General features: G+C 40.0%; 3 protein-coding genes across 3 annotated transcripts; all 3 read right to left on the bottom strand.

The window, feature by feature from the left end:
- Positions 1 to 493: 493 nt before the first annotated feature.
- On the bottom strand, positions 494 to 1819 carry LOC146725176 (uncharacterized protein F54H12.2-like). Its single transcript, XM_085484023.1, has one exon. The coding sequence runs from the start codon at positions 1817 to 1819 to the stop codon at positions 494 to 496; it is 1326 nt and encodes a 441-aa protein (XP_085340149.1).
- A 722-nt stretch (positions 1820 to 2541) lies between these two features.
- Positions 2542 to 3526, bottom strand: LOC146725175 (uncharacterized). Its single transcript, XM_085484019.1, has one exon. It carries the CDS (start codon positions 3483 to 3485, stop codon positions 2559 to 2561), a length of 927 nt encoding a protein of 308 aa, XP_085340145.1. The 5' UTR covers positions 3486 to 3526; the 3' UTR covers positions 2542 to 2558.
- A 2601-nt stretch (positions 3527 to 6127) lies between these two features.
- Positions 6128 to 13683, bottom strand: LOC146725174 (uncharacterized). Its single transcript, XM_085484032.1, has 6 exons — positions 13680 to 13683; positions 12719 to 12856; positions 12318 to 12626; positions 10342 to 12009; positions 8071 to 9426; positions 6128 to 6864 (listed from the first exon to the last, which is right to left on the bottom strand). Exons 1-6 carry the CDS (start codon positions 13681 to 13683, stop codon positions 6128 to 6130), a joined length of 4212 nt encoding a protein of 1403 aa, XP_085340158.1.
- Between the last annotated feature and the right edge of the window lie 810 nt (positions 13684 to 14493).

Raw genomic sequence — 14493 nt, 5'->3', positions numbered from 1 at the left:
CTGACGTAAACGCAGCGCGCGTGTCTTGCGATTTCGCGGAGATGCGAGGTAAAATATTTAGAATTAACTGAGCCGTCGAACCACTCGATACCGTGATAATTTCGTGAGAGCCAATTGTTTTCTCGTCTTGCTTTTGCGGGTAATTTTCCAAACGCGTATGGTGGCATCATAATCCAATGCTCGACAATCGGAGCATCGATTGCGACAACGGCGACTTCCTTCGCGATAAATTTATTGGCTTCATCGCGGAAACCTTGTATGTCGACGACTATGTCCATATTGTGAGATTTTCGTTGGTGAGGTACAAGCTCTTAGCGAAACGTGCGCGTTTGTTCGTGTCTCGTACAAAACTGAATTCATTCTAGCGCGTTACATAGTTTCCACTTCGTGAATAGCGTTATCGAAATTTTCAAAGGAAGAGGAGGGGGGAAATTTTCTAATCGCGTATTACATTACTGTGTATGAATACATGTTGGTGAACGAGCGTTAAAAGCTAACCGGAAAAATCGACGATAACTTGACGCGATGCGTCGATTTCTACGACATTATCGAATTCGGCGTAAACGATACAATTAATTGTTTCGGTGAGTGCCTTCTCGAATCTCACTTTTAACCGAAGACTTCCGTGTCTCACGAGATTCCAATGACCGGCGCAATTAGCGGATAGATCGGGTGTAAGATCAAAAGCGAATAACGTATATCCCTGAGAATAATCATCTCTACTTATAGAATTTCCCTCGTTCAAAAAATGGATACCCGTCCCTGAGAAGAGCGTATGATAAGCTTCGATGTAAAGCGGTTCGCGAGACGAGAAAACCGGTTGTAACGGTCTACTGGGTATTTGTGTACCGTCGACGTATAGCGAGAAGAAATTTATTCCGTAATTTTGGAAATTAAACGGATTCAATTTTCTGTCACCGTTAAACGCTTTATTATCGACGAAACCTACTATTATTCGTTTCGGTAATTGTCCCAGTATAACATTATCTAACGATTCACCCACAACCCCACTGTGAATCGTGAATGTTTTAATTTCAACTCTCGTAAGCGGATACTTGGCGGTAACTTTGCTCAGCATTCTAGCATGCGCTAGTAATACTCCGGAACTTATTTTCGCTCTTCTCACCATTAGGCTTGCATCGAGTATACGAATTTTTGACGTGCAATTAGTTTCTATGAAACAAAACGTATCTTTCGAGCGCACGAGTCTCAACCGCACCTCGACACCATTAATTAAGAATTTGTCCTGATTGAAAACGTCGCAATGGAGGTGACCTATAAGATCTAGCGCGCGCCCTCCGCGTATGTAACGAGCTCGTCTCGCTATAGCGGTATTGCCTTCCGCTCCTACTGTATCGTCCATGTGACCGGGTGTATCCGCATCCCATAAGCACGAGGTTAGATGGGAAGTTTTTGCGGGTGATGAATAATTTAACAACGCTTCGATGTACGCGCGGTACGCATAAGCGTTGTTTGGAGGCGACACGAGCTTTTGATTGAAATACACGTCGATTTGATTGAAGATGGAATGAAGAAAATGATTTACGGGGCCCACGTTGACGGCGGATCCGGTGGCGAGACCGGGTAGCGGCTCGGTTTCTACACGTACCCGAAGACTTAGTAACGTGTGTGTGAGATCTAAATATTCTTCTCCGTGACCCGGGATGACGAATTCTAGCGGGGAGTCGTCCGAAAGCGAGGTCACGGGTTTGTAATAAATCCATTGCGAACTTTCGATGCTAGTTTGCGTGGGCGGTAAAGAGAAGAGATCGAGCTCGCTCTTTAAACACTCGCTCGAGTGTGTGTGAAGAAATGACATTTTTTTCTTTCACCGCCTGCTCTACCAACGTCATTGTCACGAACAAACGTATTTAGAATAATGGCGATTATGAAAATATATCGTATACTGTACGCTTTTTACCGCTATTAGCTTTACGCCGTTTCGCGGACAACTTGAGTCTTTTTACAGTCGAGCAATTTTTCCTCGTATTATTTTTAGTTTTTTTTGTATTTGTTCTTTTTTTCCCACGCGACTTGATTTTCGATAAACTTTTTTTCTTATTTGTCTTACGACGTTTACGCGATGCGGTTACCGAGGATTTAGCGACGTGACTCTTAAGCTTGCCGAAAGGAAACTGCGCTACATGAATTTTTTCATCCGATTTATATCCCCTACCTTTCATTAGACTACTTATTTTTTCCCTAGCTTTTCTCTTAAGATTGTCACGCGATTGTTCAAAACGATGCTTGACAGCTACCTTTAACGGCATTTTATTTTCAACATCCTCGATTATATTAACCCCGGCGCGCAAAGCTTCTTTACCCACTGCCCCTAGTCCTCTAGTTAAATAAGGCAATACGCGTCTGAACATTCCTCCGAGAAAACTACCTATTCCATGACCTCGTTGATAGGGTGAACCGACAAAAACTCGTGGAATTCCACCGCCGCGAGTTCCACCGTTTTGTAATCCGTTATAATACTCCGAATAATAATTCATATTAATGAACAAAATCCTTCTTTCTTATCAAAAAAATCTTTACAGAGTATTTTTAAAAATCTAATCGATACGTTTAAAATGTAAAGTCACCGTTAACGTGCCGGATTCAAATGGTATATTTTTTCCAGTATCGTCTTTTATATCGATTTCAATCCGTCGGAAATTTGTTAGGCGCACCGGGATATAATGCGGAGGTGAGAAATATTTCACTTGATTCGTTCCATATTTGTAATCGCGCCCCACCCCTGTGACAGGCACTATTCGGAGAAGAGGAGTTTGCACATCGCCTGTTATGTAAGGTTCGCAAATATCGCAATAAACGAACAGTTTATCGGGAATACCCCGCGCCAAACTACACGCTTCGTAACTATAGAATCCTTCGCGACGTACTCCATTTTCGTCAAGAGAACCGAGTTGAAGAAAAATTGAAGTAGATTTTTCTTTGGAATTAAGCTTAGATGTCGTGAGCATAGAACAATAGTGACTTCTCCCCTTAGGAGCGTTATAAATAAAATCAGCTAAACCGATCATTTGCAAAAGTCTATCGGAAAAATGCATATAATGAATCAGATTGCAACCAGCGGGACACGCGAGGAAGAAAAAAATACTACCGCCTGTAAATTTTTCTTGCTCCAAACGAATATGGGAACCGGTTTCTTTGCACGACGAATTAATCGCGGAGACGAGCTCTTCCATATTATTATAAACGCCATTTGATATTACGGCTTCCTTCGAAGTTAACACCTCATCTTCTTTATTTTTCTCTTTAACTTGAGGGTCGATATCGACGAAACTGAGTACATTTTCTCCGCGCCTTACATGAAAAAAGGTATTAGGGAATTGGATTTCGCTCAACGCGACTTCCCAGTCACCGTGTAAGTGCAGCGATTGAGGTAATTCCGTAATGAACGATGAGGTTTTATTGTCGGGGGAATAGCGTATACTGCTATTGCTTGGAAGAACCAGAAGAAATTGATCCACCCTCATTTCGAAGAATAGTTAAATTCGAAGCGGGTATCCAGGAGTTAAATTTAGAAGGATACCCCTGCCAGCTAACTAATAATTGTTTATTGTTACCGCGTCCTCTGCTTTTTATCACACGATCGACGATAAATTCCTCGTCGCGTAAGTCTTTAATAACCGGTGCTAATTCTTGTTCGTAAAAAATTCCGTCTATAATTTCACCCGATAAATCACTTAATTCATATACGCGGGGTTTTCTCCATTCGAGAACTCGATGAATTCGAAATATCTCCTCGCTCCACTTCGCCTCGTATCCTTTCTCGAACGTTACTTTTGCTCTACTGACGCGTACGAGATCGTTCACGCGGTATTTAGCCTTTTGTTTACGCCCACGCTTCTTTTTCTTTTCTTTATCGTTATCCCATCGTCGTTTCATATTTTCACACGCGGTACGAGCATTTTCTCGCGTAACGACAGCGGGTTGCATTTTGATGGTGGAATGACGAGTATGATTGTAAGCGTGAACAATATCTTGTAAAACATCAAAGTAACGACGTGTATTTTTATGCGTAAAATAACGCCACATCCGCTCCTTGAGTGTTCTATTAAATCGTTCCACTATAGACGCTTTAATATCGGGATTGCGCGTTACGCGAAAACGGATGTCTTTTTCTTTTAAGAAATTTTGTACAGGGCGGGCGATAAATTCTTTGCCTTTGTCGGTCTGTAAGTATACAGGTAGTCGACCCTCGTTTCTCGAAAATATTTGTTGAAAGGCCTTTATTACGCAGGTAGCTGTTTTGTCACGTAAAAGTTCTACCCAAACAAATTTACTAAGCACATCGATAACCGTTAATAGATAAGAATAGCCGTCATTATAGCTCTTGAGATTACGAAGATCGATTAAATCGGCTTCCCATAAATCATCGATAGTTGTTACGTTATAATGTAAACGAGGAAATTTTCGTCGTACCGGCCGATGCAGCGTGTATGCATCCTGTGATTTAAGCCACTCGACGACTTTGTTACGCGTAAAATTCGGTTTAACGGCTCGCGATAAATTGTCCACCGCAGAGTAGCCTGCATAATGCGAGGGGTCGTAATACAATTTTTCGAATTCCATCAATTGAGATTTATCCAATCGAGTAAACCTCTTCTTCTCTTTGACGGAGAAACTACTTATATGGTAATGTTCTATCGTCGTCACCGTCGTCGTCACCTTCTTCGTCGGCGGATATAAATTGCGTATCTCCTTCGGTTTCACTCGCTTCGTCTAACCTGTGACTGTGCGATTTTGAACGTGTGATCGGAGTGGAGGATCCGCGAGGTAACGCGGTAGTAATATAGCGAGATCGCGCGCCTACTTTTAATAACTTTTGATTTCCTATGAGACGCGGTGACGTACCTATGTCACGTAGTAATCGAGCAAACTGATTTCTTCCGGTTGCTTCTACCGTTTTTCTCTCGCGTACCGCATCGTTTATAAGTTCCGCGATATTCGAACCCTCCACAATGTCGCCGTCTATAGTTACGAGCCCTTGTCTATTCTAGTTAATCTTAGATGACGGAGTAAGGAGCAGTTGCTTCATTATCAAGCGTGCTTTACTACGATAACTTTTCGGAACACTATTAAGTATTTTTTGTATCATTTCCGCTGATTGAGCGCGTTTTTTCTCGAAACTACTACTACTAGCGGCGCTAATGTTACCGTCGCTGGTAATTAAAGTTTGCGTTTCCATAAGTTCATCGTCATCATCGAAGTTATCATCCTCTTGCTCTTTCGTGTCTTCGTCCTGTTCTCCATCGCGTTCATCGCTGGCGTGCACGTTTTTGCGTAAACGTTTTCTCGCAGCACGAATAAATTGAAGATAACGCTGAAGTACCTCCTTATACATTTTCCATCTTTCGTCCTCTCTGATCTGAGGTGTTAGATTCAGAATACGCCACATCTCTGCATCGAGCCGTGACAAAGGAGTTCCCGGGGTCCGTACGGAATTATTAGTATCATTTTCCACATTCAATATCTCGGTAATTATATTCGATGAATTATCGGCCGACGCGTTAGAGGAAATTTCCGGTTGTCGCTGCAGTCTTTCGAGATTTTCCGACGAAATTAAAACCATTTTTTTGCTCTTTCCATTATTGAATTGTAAATATTTTATCTTTTTCACATTTGACGCAACAAATATACACAGAATAGCGTCCCTTTTTTAATCTCCAATGATTCGGGATAATATAGCTCCGAGTATAGGAGCAATAAGATAGGGTAAGAATCCGCCGCGTTGCACCAATAGTTTTCTCTTAACTTTCAAATTATCTTTTTTCGCAGCAATACGACGTAGGATCGATTTATGTCTAGCAAGGCGTTTCTTTTCACTACTCGCAAGCGGTACGTTACCTTTAAGAGTATTGAAAACGCACTCTTGAATACACTTAATGAGATTATTATTGACAGAACGTAAAAACGCTGTTCTTTGATTTTTTTTCAGATAACATAAAGTTTTCAAAAGATTCGTGTTTCTTTCGCCGATAGATCGTCTAGCGATTTTTACCGCGCCGTCGGATGAATTCTTCGACGACGACGATGATGCCGGTTGCGATTTTTTTTTTTTTTACCATCGCAGTGTAATTGCACTAGTGACAAGTCGTGTGTGAATACGAGTCTTTTATACGCCTCCGCCTCTTTTGATCGATCTACGTGGAATGTACGCGTAATGCAGCTTATCGTTGGGAAAGATACACGTCCGAAATCGATATTCATCTGGAGTCGATTGTTTTAAATCGAGCAATAAATACCCGTGAGGCTTCAAGGTAGCGTCGTAGTACGCTTCTTCCATAAACTTAGGATCGTCCGGATATACTTGACGCGCTAAATGCCGAATTTGCGCGCGATCGCATGGATTTTTGAAAACTACTATGTAATTCGCATTGAGAGATATGTCGCGTTGTCCGCGTCCCTGATGGAAGAGATTTTGGGAAATGAGAATAACACTGAGATTCTTATGATGGCTTCCTTTAGTAAACAGATCTACGATAACATCGCACGATGACGACTCTCTCATAAGATCGTCGATTATCACTAATTTCGGGGTGAGTGGATCGTAAGAATAATCTTCCGGGCGCGGTAAACCCTCGTGAAATTCGATTATATTTTTCTTCGAGTTTATCGGAACGCTATTTGCATATACGTTCTTTTTTCTTACGCTACTCTTCTCTTCTCTTTCATTTTCATCGCATTGCAGGCGAAATGTTTTCACGAAAATCGTTTTTCCACATCCCGTAGGCCCGCAGACGATCGACGTCCAAGGATGTTTCCAGCGTACATCCATTTCCCCAAAATGAACGCGATATTCACCGTTTACGTACAATCTCGTAAATGAAAGAAAGTCTAATCCGGCGCGTTCTTAAAAACAAAAAATTAGCGTAAAGAGCGTCCGTGTATTTAAATTTTAATATTACTCATAGTATGAAATGAGTTACGGCGGAAAAAGCTTATTCGCGCACCGGGGGCCAACCCGCAGCGGTCGCATGCTCGTGCTAGCGTACAGCGAATAGCGCCGATCAGCTGACGAGCACCGATCAGCTGATGAGCGCCTGGTTAGCTCGCAACTACCGATCAGCTGATGAGCGCCTGGTTAGCGCACCGCTACCGATCAGCTGACGAGCGCTACGTTGCGCTGCCCACAATCAGCTTTTAATCAAATGTTCTCGTTGGTGTGTATGTCTTGTGATAGCGGACGTATGTGAGTTCGGCATGAATATATTTGAATATATAAAAATTGTACGTAACAAGAATTTTTTAAAAATTAAATATTTTTATGTTAAAGTTTTTCAGACAAAAAAAAATTATATTAAAAATTTTGTTAAAAATTTAATATTTCACTAAATAAAAATGATTTTGCTTAAAAGGTTAATTATTATTATTAAAACTAGGATGGGGAAACAATATTTTTTTATTAAAATATATAAATTTTATTACTGAACAATATTTTTTATTAAAAATATAAATTTTTGTATTTATATTTACAAAGTATTTTTTTCTTATTACTAATATCTTCATCTTCTAACTTTAGTTAAACTATTCCTTATCCTTTCTAATATAAAAATAAAATTAAAACTACGGGTATTTTAAAACTCCGATTTATAAAATATAGTATAAAGTATAATATTTTATAATATTTGATGAAATACATTTTACTTTTACAATATTTACACTTTTATATAATATTTGCATTTCTATGCAAGTGGCGGAAAACGCACGCGTATCTCCGCAAAGATAGAAGAGTGTGAAGAGGAAAGCAATGTCATTGTTTCGGTAAATAACCGTAAGGAAGAGAATATCGATTTTTGATAAATCTTCGTTTTAATAACACAGGCTTGCATATTTTTGTTTCGTCACGCGTTATTATATCGTGAAATGCGGTTCGCCGAATGGCTTTAAAACGAAGATTTATCGATGTCCCAGGAATCGCCTCTTCAACCTGTTCTCCGAGCGCTTCCTCTTCCCGTTCCTCTTCTTCTTCTTCTTCTTCTCTTTCTTTACGCAACAATAAATCTTTAATACTATTAAAATTAACTAAACGCGAGTTTTCAAAATTCAAGGTTATACCCTTTACTTTGCAAACTTCGCGTGTGAGTCCTTCGGGTGTACGGACCACATATGCGTAAAATTTCGGACCACCGGATACGAACGACTCGATGTAACTACCTTGACCGTAGCTAGCGAGTTCATCCGTCATGTCGCCTAAAAAATTACCCGTATGCGGTTCGTATTCCTGCGGATCTCCGCGACTTACATAAATACAGGAATCCGTGTCGTAATATAAAACGCGCTTGTCTAATTTTTCTAAATAATCATACAATTTTAATCGCGCTTGAGCCGTCGTGTAAGCCGCTATTATAACATTAGTAAGAGGCGAAGGTACGATCGCCTCTTCTCGTAGTCGAAACGAAACATATATCACCTCATCGTTTACAGGCAATATATCGGTTATTTCATGTTGAGGGCTAGTGAGCAAACTCATTAATCGTTCTTGTGTTTTGACAATCATGGTATTCGGTAAGTTTGCACGTTGACCAAATTTACCCCAAAAAGAATTCAAGCATAATTTAGCCACCGAGCGTAAACCGGAATTGTGTGCAATGTTATCTTTTTCAAGAACGATTCCTTCTACTTCCTCATACTCACGGATGTAACGCTCTTTAGCAACGTTATCGACACAGTTGCTCGACCATCCGCTAGCTTCTTGCTTTAATTGTAGAAATGTATTGATGTATTCCGTAAATAGACCCCCTTGTCGCGTACCGGTTTCGTAACGAGTGATGTTATATTGCCAAATCTCACTAACCCCTGTCACGAAATATCCTTTCTCGATTGCTTTTCGTAATTCGCACGATATCCATGTACCTTCGAATTCGCGTTCGTGAGCTTCGTGAGTACACGCAATCTGAGAAAATGTTTCGCAGCAACTACGACATAACGCAAATAATAATTTACCCTGTACGCGATAGGGTAATACAGGATGAAAGAGATCGCGGGGAGGAAGTACTTTACATCGCACGACCCCCTCGACTGAATCGAAATTATATCCCGGTGATAATCCGATTAATTCCTCGCATTCCTCACCTACGTATATTGTCGGGTGACCAATCGGAAAATCACCGGTCTTCAACACAAACGGATACAGAGAACATACATCCACGTAACGTATCTTTTCTGTACCCGTGATCTCGTATCGCGTTACGATATTTCCTGTGCGTCCGCCGTAAAATGAGTCTCGGGGATCGAGCGGTTTGACGTCTATCATTTGATGTCGATGTAGATATTCGCGCATCTCGACATTTTCATTCATCTCGCGATCAAAGTCGCATTCCCATTTCTCAATCACCCTATATCCGCGCTTACGAAGACGAAATGTCGTTTCAACGGTGTGTTCGTAGCGTGAATCACATGTATCTGTACGATCTGTCGAAAGCAGTCTATCGCGATTTACCCGAAAACATCTTGGACAACCATGCCAAAAACAACCGTGAAACTGTAATACGTAATATTGCGTTACGTTATTTTCTACCGACTCGTAGTATCCATCGACTAGCGTACCATCGCGTAATCGTTATTCTCGAGCGCGACCGCCATGGATAATATGATGAGCGAGCTCCCGCTCTTTCCATATCAACCATTGCAGGGCTTTACGCGAGTGAATATTCGCATGTCTGTATCCCCCCGTTGGAATGATACCGATCTCTCTTTCGCGTAAAAAGTTTTTTCTAAATACTCGCATACACGTTGAGGCGATGGTTGTGCATTCCTCGAATGGACACACGTTTCCACGCTCTAAGAATATTTTTCTAAAAGCCATACACGCTCGTCTAAGGATATCTACATCGTTACGACAATAAAGCAATATTTCACGTTGAAAATCAAACACATAGTTCGCGCGCGTCATCTCGGAGTGCCACGCGAGAAATTTTTCGCGTTCTTTCATCTGCATAGAATCGGGTGAATAATATTGAACATCGGGTAACGCTCCGACATAAGACTGATTATCGATAGTATTGAATAAATGTGGAAAAATGCCTTAATTCGTACCTTCTGTCAGTCCAAAAGCTTTAGGTAATTCAGATAAACGCATCGGCATGTAATTGATACTATCGATAAATTTCGTATGACCTAGCGTTAATACCACTATTTTCGTACCGTTTAAAATGACTCGAGGCTCTAAGACATGGTTTTCCACGATATATTTCAAAATAAATTGCGCGTCGAATGATTTCGCGTTATGCGCGATGCAAATTATTTGTTTAAAATATTTTGTCGACCGCGTTACGAAATCTACAAATTCCTGCACAGAGTTGCGACAAAATATAAATTCGCGAATACCGCACCAGCGACATCGCACCGACATTTCATCTATTTCTGCACACTCCTCGCAAATTTGTTGAGCGACGCAGAGCGTAGGTACGTGAATTTTTACATTTGTGCTACCTTGGAGCGTTTCGTCTTGTCTCGTCTCAAAGTCATAAAACACGAATGCGACTTGGCTTTCTACGCGTTCGCGAGTCTGATTAATCGAACCTTCGGCGTCATCGTCGTCGTCGTCGTCGTTTCTCCGCTGTTGTTGTTCGCTATTTCCATCCGCGTGTTCGGAAGTGCTCGGATCGGGACGATTATCGCCATGCCGACAAAGGGGAAGCATGTAACAAAGATGATTCAAAGGTTGAAGAGAACGACACGTAGCGCAATAAGCCGTGTCGCATTCGTGTTGATTATTTCTTTGAATCAAACGTCCGCAATCTTCGCAAAATCGTATAGTTTCACAAACACTCCGACGTAATTTACCATCGTATGATTTTACCGCGCGATGACGCTCCAAGCAGGCATGATTGAAAAATTCACGTCTACAATTATCGCACCTAGTACGATCCGCGAATGATTGCTCGCACGGCGGCTCTCCGTTACATCGCGGACATTTATTAGAGCATCGATGCTCTCTCACATCGGAGCGGTAACTTAAATTACACGGGATACAATATCCCCGCCAGCCTGCTGCTGCATTTAAATTTAAAATTACATCGAAATGTTTATTATTTAAACTGTATAATAGATTTAGACGAGTTTTTATTTCCCGCTGCAAAGTGGTTAGAAATGCGTTTCCATCGAATAGCGGATTACCCCCTCGACCAAAAGTATCGTCGTTATATATTATTATCGCGACATTTTCGCTCGCGAGATATTGCTGAAAACGCTCGATTTCATCAATTCCACACCCTTCCTCCGGAATCGTGACACCGGCATTCCTCGTAAGTTGCAACGCAAACTCGCGCTGTAACACCGAGTTTTGTCTTCTCACCGCATTCCATTTCGCGTGTAACTCTCCCGTGCGTAAATTTCCACGCTTGTTAAAAATTAGAGCCGATACAAGCGCGCGAGGAAGACATAAATTATCGGAATTGGAAATTGTTAAAATCGAGCGTTTAGCAATAACATCGTGCGTAAACCTGTTACGGCCGCGACCAATGGGAGGGGTGACTTTAAAAATCCGAATGTTAAATTCTTGCGCTATATCGTGTCCTCCGCAGCTTTGCGCTAACGAGCTTACGAGTTCCCAAATATTTTTGTAAGTCAAATCTCGCAAAGGTCGGAACGATATACCTGCGGGGCCGCGGGTTAAACTTGCGGAATCGAAAGATATGCCGACGTAATCCCTCGGTTCGCACGAATGCAACGCGTACTCGTGAAGTTCGCGAAACGCATTTTCTAACCACTCATACACGTTTGCTCCTTCGGGTATCGGACGAATACGGAAACTAATTTCCCGTCCTTCTACACCAAAAGTTCTAAAGCGACGCACGTTTTCCGCCAACATTATTAAATATCTAAAATTACCATCAGGCTCTTGATTCGCTATTTCTTCCTCCGCTTCTTCTTCTTCTTCCTCTTGTCCACCAGCAGCCTCTAAATGTCGCTCTTCGTCGGAAGTTTCCTCAGCGGAGCGGGTTTGGGAATCTTCTTGTTGTATTCTGACGTTCCTTCCCCCACCACTCTGTACTGTGAGAAATAAAAATTATATTAACAAAATAAAATATTTAATAAAATATTACTCTCTTACGTTTGAATTTTTATTAATAATGTGAAAATGTTGTTATTAATAATAATTATGTTAAGTTCACTTACGTTTTAATATTCTTTTACCGGGGTATTTGTATCACGCTGCGAGGGTTAATACTCCGGTGAATATGAAATTTCGGGCGCGATGTTAGGAGAGAAAGAAATTCCTAATAAAATTTTATTTTAATTAAAATAAACAAAAAATTTAAACGTAGGAGAAGATTAAGTATAAAATATGAAATTATTACCTTCCTCGCCCATCCCCCCGCTATTTTCTTCTTCTTCTTCTTCTTCTACAGAAAACGTGGCGTTGTTATTTTCATCTTCCACTTCTTCTTCATCTCCCGTTTGTTCTTCTCGATCTTCCGGCTCTTCTTCTTCATCTTCCGTTTGCTCTATTTCTTCTTCTTCCAACTCTTCATCTTCCTCCTCCTCCTCCTCCTCCTCCACTTCCTCCTCCAGCTCCTCTTCATCTTCCGAAATCGTGTTTATTTCCTCGTCGATTTCCTCCTCCAGTTCTCGCTCCTCTACGACCACGTTTTCATTCGCCGCGTCATCTAATATTCATCGGTCATATATTATTAGTATTTCACATAATTAAAAAATCTTTTGTATTGATATATAGCACTGTAGTATTTTTCTTACTTACTTTCAAGCGGAGTAAATATGGCCGCCTCATCGAACGGACTTACTTCGCGAACCCGCACCTCTTCCACGTCGTTATCACTTTCGGCTAAATCAATAACCGGGTGTTCCAGCTCCGGCGTTAACACGATGTGTGCACGGCCTGGAACGTATATTATTTTTATTAAAAAATTTCCTGTTTAATATAATGTTTTCTAGCAGCGCGATATAATTTATGATGTTAAAAACTTACGCGAAGGTCCGGGCTCCGGCGAAGAATCCGCTCGTCGTCTTCTATTTAACCTTAATCTAAGTGATACGGGGCGATTCTCTAGTACGCGCAACCGGTTTCCTGTAACGCGTGCGACAGGACGTACGAAAGCTAAAGTTTTAGCGATTTAAATAATTGGGGTAGTTTTAATTAATTTTTATTTATAATTAAGTGTAAAAAAAAAATAAAAACTTACCATTATTATCTTCTCCCCGGAGAACTCGATGAAAATGTAGGAGGAGATATTCTATGTGACCTGCTGCGTCGTTTTCTTTCTCACCACCAAAATAGTATCGCGACTCGATCACCTCACCCGCGATAATCACTAATTCGCGAAAAACACTAAAATGTCCTAGTCGGAATAATACCGCTAGCACAGCGTTGGGACATTCCCCCGCGAATTTTCCAAAAATATTGAAGCTTTTGTCTTCACTCGCGCATGTTAATTCATATATATATTTGGAAAAATTTTTTCCGCATAAACTCTGCGCTAGTGATAGACAAATTTCAATTACTTTTTTCAAACTCATTATTTGAAATTTAATAGTACACTTGCGTCGAATACGTGAGTACGCGAGAGACGAAATTCAAAAATGTAGCTAGCTAACTTAACTCCGAGAGCCGTATTTATACGTTTATGGAAATCAAAATGGAGGATTTTCAGGTAACTTTTTCGATTTATTTTATCTTTTTTCTCATAGACGTGTATTCTTACCCATGTTTTATATATATATATATATATGGTAATCTTTACTTAGATACAGAAAATATTTAATCTAGGGCGATATTTACTTAATTACGAAAAGTTTATAGAAATCAAGATGAGGAATTTTCAGGTATCTTTTCTCGATTTTATTTTATCTTTTTTTATCTTTTTTTTCTCATAGCCGTGTATTTTTACCCATGTTTTATATATATATCTATATAACTATATATATATATATATATATATGTATATATATATTTATATACAGGGTAAGCCATTTTAATCTTTGCACTAAAATTTCTCAAAATTCAAAAGTTTAAGACAAAAATGTTTCAGATAAAAGTTGTATGGTTTCAAGGGGGACATGAGATGGTGTCATTGATTTGACCTTGAATAGCCATTTGAAGGTTACGTGACGGTCAACTTCAATTTCTTAAATGGAACACTATATTTTTTCTTGCATACTTTTATAGCTGACTTTAAGATCTTTCCAAAACACTACAATAAAATATTTTTTCATTAAGTATTTTTCGAGTTATAAGGCTGCAAATTTGCAGTATTTTGACATAAAATACAAAATATCTTGGGAAATATTCATTTTTCGATTATCATACCTTAATACTTTTATGCACAGAATAATGAGACGAATCAATTGGTGTAAAGAAAACACATAGTTGTCTTAAAGAAAAATTATTTAACTGCTTATTGCAATTTTCATATTTTTTTAAAGGTAAATATGTGTTTTCTTTACACCAACTATATATATCAATATATATGTATCAATATATATATATATATATATATATTAATACGATGTTCAGCA

The sequence above is a fragment of the Nylanderia fulva genome, unplaced genomic scaffold (genome assembly GCF_048542155.1).
Source record: "Nylanderia fulva isolate GAGA-0341 unplaced genomic scaffold, ASM4854215v1 Scaffold1010, whole genome shotgun sequence".
Taxonomy (NCBI): domain Eukaryota; kingdom Metazoa; phylum Arthropoda; class Insecta; order Hymenoptera; family Formicidae; genus Nylanderia; species Nylanderia fulva.
Note: the sequence above shows the minus strand (reverse complement) of the source record. Positions and strands in the feature narration are given on the sequence as shown.